The sequence below is a fragment of the Colobus angolensis genome, unplaced genomic scaffold (assembly GCF_000951035.1).
Source record: "Colobus angolensis palliatus isolate OR3802 unplaced genomic scaffold, Cang.pa_1.0 Scaffold1, whole genome shotgun sequence".
Lineage (NCBI taxonomy): Eukaryota > Metazoa > Chordata > Mammalia > Primates > Cercopithecidae > Colobus > Colobus angolensis.
In genome coordinates, this window is record NW_012110918.1 from 12,101,524 (window position 1) to 12,107,106 (window position 5,583).

Here is a 5,583-nt window from a genome sequence, read left to right on the forward strand (position 1 = left end):
GCTACCATCAGCTGATGAAATACTACTCAGCCATGAAGAGGAACAAACTACTGATGCATGCAACAACATAGTGAAATTCCAAAAATAACATGCTGAGTGAAAGAAGCTGAACACAAAGTACAAACTGTCTGGTGACATTCATAGGAAATTCTAGAACAGGCAAAACTGACTGATGGCAATAGAAATCAAATGAGTGGTTGCTTAGGGATGGGGTGATGGTAGGGATCCCCTGGAAAGGGGCATGAGGAAACTTTCTATGTTTTGATATATATTTGTCGAAATGGTTTGAACAGTACACTTAAAATCAGCTCATTTAATTGTACTTGAATTTTACCTCAATAAGAACAAAAGAGGCCAGGCGCAGTGGCTCACGCCTGTAACCCCAGGACTTTGGGAGGCTGAGACAGGTGGATCACGAGGTCCGGAGTTCAAGACCAGCCTGGAAACCCCATCTCTACCAAAAATCCAAAAAATTAGCCGGACGTGGTGGCAGGCGCCTGTAGTCCCAGCTACTTGGGAGGCTGAGGCAGGAGAATGGCAGTGGGATTTTTCAGGAGCCTCCAGGTGACTGTCAAGCTGGGGCAAACCTTGATCTGCTTCTCAGGCCTGGTGCTCCCCCAGTGGGCGGTCCTGCCTGCCCCAGACATTGCCCCTCTTCCCCCCAGCACAGGTCTGGGGCACACAGCTACATGCCCCACCTGTCAGTTCAAAGCTGGAGGCTGATCCTGTGGGTAAAAGGCTGGAGCCCACCTTGTTCCCCAACGCTGAGGTCCATGAAGAGGAAGCGGGTGGACAGTGGGGAGAAGGAGGGGGAGTCGCTTGCGGAGTGAAGGGAATTGAGGCAGCCCTCAGCCTGCCTTCCTGGACCCTGCAGGCTGCGTGCCCTCCTGCAGTATTTAGAATAATTAGCAAGTGAAAGCAGCCGGTTAGCAGGGGAATGCCAGGTTGGCCTAGAGCCAACCTCGAGGATGGAGAAAGAAAGGGGCTTTGGGAGAAAGGGGTCCGTGGAGGCTGGACAGGAATTCTTGGGACGTTGCCTGTTTGTGCCCCTGTGTGTGTGCACCCGTGTGCGAGCTTGTGTGCGAGGAAGTGGCTCTCTGGAGGTGTCGTGCACCCGTGAGGGTGTATATGTGGCGAGGACTGAGTTGGGAGGTGGCTCCCAGGCGAAGCAAGGCAAAGGGGATTGAAAGGTGCTGGCTGTCACTCAGACACAAATTTCCCGTGCCTCAGTTTCCCCATCAGAACTCTGGTAGTCTGGCTGCTGCCACTGTAGGTGAGAGGGGCGGGCCTGAGTTCACTCCCTTCGCTGGTGGCCTTCCTCCTCCCCAAACCTGTGTTGGGCCAGGTTGTGTGGGAAGTGAGGGCCCTGGGGCTGGGTCCCTCCAGGAGAGGACCAAGTGAGGGAGGTGCTGGAGACCAGCCCAGGCCGCGGATGGCCGACTGGGGCAGGCCGGTCCGGGCAAGCCCTCGCAGCAGGGGACAGCAGGGGCCGAGCCCTGGACACACTTAGCCTTTGAGTTCCCTGGGTCTGGGGGCGGGGGCCACTCCTCCTCCCTTTGTCTCCTGATCCCCTAGGGCTGTGGGCCTCGGTCTCCCCATTGCACGGATGGAGCCACTGAGGCCTAGGCTCCAGGGGACATCCGAGAGCCACCCCTCAGTCCCTTCCTCCCTGGGGATGCTGAGGTCATGGGGAGTTCGTCAGTGTTCTTTGCAGGCCCTAAGTGCCCCCCCGCATCTTCCTCTCAGTCATCCCTCACTCCAGCAAAGAGAAGCGCTGCCCCTCCCAAACACTGAGCCCTCACCTGTTCCCAAAGAAAGTTTGGAGAGGATCCACATTTAGATTTTTAAAAATTTTATTTTTAAAAACTTTTCAATGTAAATAACTTCCATGAAAAAGGTTAAATTGCCCCACGGGGCAGGAGGGTGGATGTGGGACGCAGCCCAGGGGATCCAGGTGGAGCAAGGCACGCCCCACGCCCCCGAGGAATGCAGGCAGGGGCATGGGGTTACCCGTTCTTGGTCCCAGTAGTTCCAGCAAGTTCGGTGTCCCTCCCAGTTAAGCCTCAGCTACAGCTACACTCACTACATTAGTCTGTCTGTCCTGCCCCCTACAGCTTGGATGCCCCGGCCCCCAAACCGCCAAATCCGAACTTCCTGCTGCTCTCAGCTTCAAGTCGGGCTTAAAGATTAGGGGCCAGGCAAAGATCCCAGAGGCCTTACAGAGGATCTCCTTGCCCAACCCTGTGCCCCCACCTCATTTTGATCTCCTCTCTCTGCCCCTTCCCCCAGTCCATGTTCTGCTCAGCTCCACCCCATCCACTGCCTGCCCCCGGCTCCAGGGAGGCTCTGCCGGGAGAAGCCTCCAGGGGGTTAATTTGCTGTCATCTAATTAGCATTTGTTGTACCTGGGGACTCTCTCTGGATAGAGACCTGGGGAAGCAGGGGGGAAGCGGAGGTGCTCTGGGAGGGCCCGGTTCTGTTCCTCCCCAGCCTGACCCGGGCCCCTCCAGGCCTAGGCTCTCATGGCGAAGGGCCCTTTAGCTGATTTCTGGGGCTGGGAAGATGCGGAGCAATGAAACACTGTGTGTACAAGAGGGGCTGGGGAGAGGAGGCAGCGATTCTGGTCCCGGGCCCTCGTTCTCAGCCTCCTGGGCTTGAATCTGATGGCAGCTGGGGCTGGTGGCCATGTGGCCTTGTGGGGCCAGCCTTGGAGCCCTGGCCCAGCCCCTGCCTGGATGGTGGGGTGTCTGTGGACCTGTGTTGGGGGGTAGTTCTGGGCCCTGACTTGGGCACTGTCCAGAGGTGGGGCACGGCCTGGCCTCTTACAAGAAGGCCCCCACGCTGGCCCAGTCCTGCAGATCGGAGGCCAGGATGGCGTCCCCGGCCTCAAAGAGGGGCTCTGGGGGCAGACAGCCACTGCCGCTCTCGTCCCAGGGGTGCTGCAGGAAGGATGTGGCCAGGAAGGTCTCGTCGAAGTCCAGACTGTCGGCAGCCTGCTCCACCGAAGGCCCCCAGGTGGCGGGGCAGTCGATGTGGCGACCGTGGATGGTGAGGTCCACGTCCACGTGTGAGGCGGGGCTCAGAGGTGGGCTCAGCTCCAGGGCCTCCAGTGCACCCAGCTCCCCGCCCAGAGTGCCGGCGTCGAAGATGGCCTCCCAGTCAAAGTTGCCTTTGAGGGGTTCCAGCTCACCCTGCTCCTCCGGAGTGGGCAGCAGGGTGCTGGGGGGCCGCGGGACCTTGGCTACCCGCTTGGGCAGCGGCTGTTTGCGCTTATGCCCCAGCCTGCCCTCGCCTGCACCCCAGCCTGCCTCCCCGGTGGCCTCCTCGAACTCCCGCAGTAGCTGCTGGGCCTCGGTGTTCACCGTCAGCGGCCTGGCCCGTGGGACAGCGCTGGGCTCCTGCGCAACCTGGCGGGCAAAGGCTGGGTGGATGTGGACAGGGGGCAGCCGCCGCTTCTTGAAAGCCCCGCTCAGCAGCCGCTCCGCGTACTGGGGGTCGATGCGCCAGAAGCCCCCCTTGCCTGGTTCGTCCTTCTCCCGAGGCACTTTGATGAAACACTTGTTCAGAGACAGGTTGTGGCGGATTGAATTCTGGGTGCAGGGAGAGAGTGAGAGAGAGAGGAACCGCTGGGTCAGTGGGGATGGGGAGACGAAGCGGCACCTGGTGCTCCTGCACGCCCCCCATCTTTTCTCTGGCAGGGGAGAGGAGGTGGGGACAGACACGCTGCTCTGCCCAGGCGGCTGCGGCTCTGGGACACCAGCCACAGGGCACTGGGAGCCCGGAGTGCTGTCGGGGGCTTTTGTTCCCTGTTGCCGGGATATCTGCCTGCTCAGTCATCCGAGCTCTGAGCCGCAGGGTGGCTCTCGGTGCCACCCCCGTCGCCTACCCTCCCTCCCTCACCCTGCCGCTCACAGCCTCTGGCCAAAGCCCTTGGCTCCCCCAGGGCCTGGACCACCGTCTCCCTTTGCCTGGGCCTGGCTGGCCCTCTGTGTGAGTGAGTGGGTCCAGGGAGGGGGCTGGGCAGCCGAGGATGGAGAGGTGGAGGAGAGAGAGAGCGGGCGGGCGAGCGAGCGAGTGAGCAGGGATGAGGAGTGGGGGATCTGATGACTTTCCTTGTTTGTTGAGCCGGCTGCTGGCCTGGGCCTTCACCCCCCACGGCCCCCTCCCCCCACTCCAGGCTCAGTTGATTATTACCCAGCCAAGAGCTAAGAGCATAGCACTCATTCCTTGGGCCTGTTTCCCAAAGCCAAGCTGCACAGGCTTAGGGTAGGGTGGGGCTGAGGGTCTCTGCTTTTTTGGTGCAGCTACAAATGACACTGCTCTAGGGTCAGGGGCATTGGAAATGGCTTGGGACTGTGGTCCTGTGGCCTGCCCACTTTGGGTGCTTCAGGGAAGAGTCTAGATGTCCTTGGCGGGGGCTCTGCCTCCAACTAGCCCTTGATGGTGATGGCTGAAGACTCTTAGGGCACTGTCTACCCAGCCTCAAATCCACCATCCTCCTGCCTTGTCCATTCTTAGGTGCTTAATCGTGTCCAGAGACTGCTGGGGGACAGGGGTCCTGGGCTGGGACGGCAGGGCAGGTGGGTGGATAGTGCCCCGCAGCAAGGCTGGGATGTTTACATGGTGGCCTGGGCCCCTTGGCTGCTCAGTGCCTGGTTTCGGAGATGTGGAACATGATGCCAGTGTGGTAGGCAGAGCCCCTGTGGAAGGCACCTGGCTCAGGTAATTGTCCCCCCAGGGAGGTTGGCTGAGAGTGGGGGTTGGAGGCAGGAAACTGAGCAGAGGTTGAGGTAGGGGGCTGGGACAGCAGCTTTAGGAAGGCCCCTTACTCCCTTCACCCTCCACTGGGACACATGCTACAGCACCCCTTCCATTTCACCCTCCCCAAGCCAACTGCAAAAGGGCAGGACATAGAGCCTGACAGGGAGGCCACGTTCCAGTTTCCGTTTCTGACTCCCGGCCCGACAAACCATCCCGGGGCAGGGCAGTGTCTAGGAATTCTAGGACTTGGGACAAGAATGTGCCTTCAGTTCATCGCTCTCCCCAAGGAGACTCTGTCCACGCAGAGTCTAGCCGTGGTCTTTGGCCTGGGTCTGCTGGATGAATGGCAGGTTCTTTCCCCTTGAATCTCAGCCTCTGCACCCCTAATGCCCTCCACCTCTAGACATTCTCCCTTCTCTCTCTCTCTGGAAGTCAAAGGAGGGGCAGTTGCAAGAACTGGGCTCCTTTGCAGTGCTCCCTTCTGGCCGCACCGAGCCTACTTGGCCTGCAGATCTGGGATATGAATCCAGTGCGGCGTGGGGAGCGAGGTGGGAATGGGGAGGGAGCCGCCGCCGCCGCCCGTGCCTACTCTACCTGCCAGGTGGGATCTGCGTGGCGGAAGTAGCAGAAGTTGTCCGTGATCCACTTGTAGATGGCCGACAGGGTGATCTTGGTGGCCTTGCTGGCCTGCATGGCCATGCAGATGAGCGTGGCATACGAGTAGGGAGGCTTCACGTGCGGGTTGGTGGCGTAGTCCACGTCGTCGGGGGGCGGGGCCTGCAGCCCCGGGGGCGCGCTCCGCGACGTGCACGACGACGTGGG

At 60.3% G+C, this 5,583-nt stretch overlaps 1 protein-coding gene across 1 annotated transcript; it reads right to left on the bottom strand.

Moving 5' to 3' along the window:
- Window positions 1-2,190: 2,190 nt before the first annotated feature.
- On the bottom strand, window positions 2,191-5,583 carry FOXJ1 (forkhead box J1; the record flags this gene model as incomplete). Its single annotated transcript, XM_011949435.1, has 2 exons — window positions 2,191-3,590; window positions 5,356-5,583. Coding segments are annotated over 2 exons (996 nt in total), but the record flags the coding sequence as incomplete, so codon positions are not given.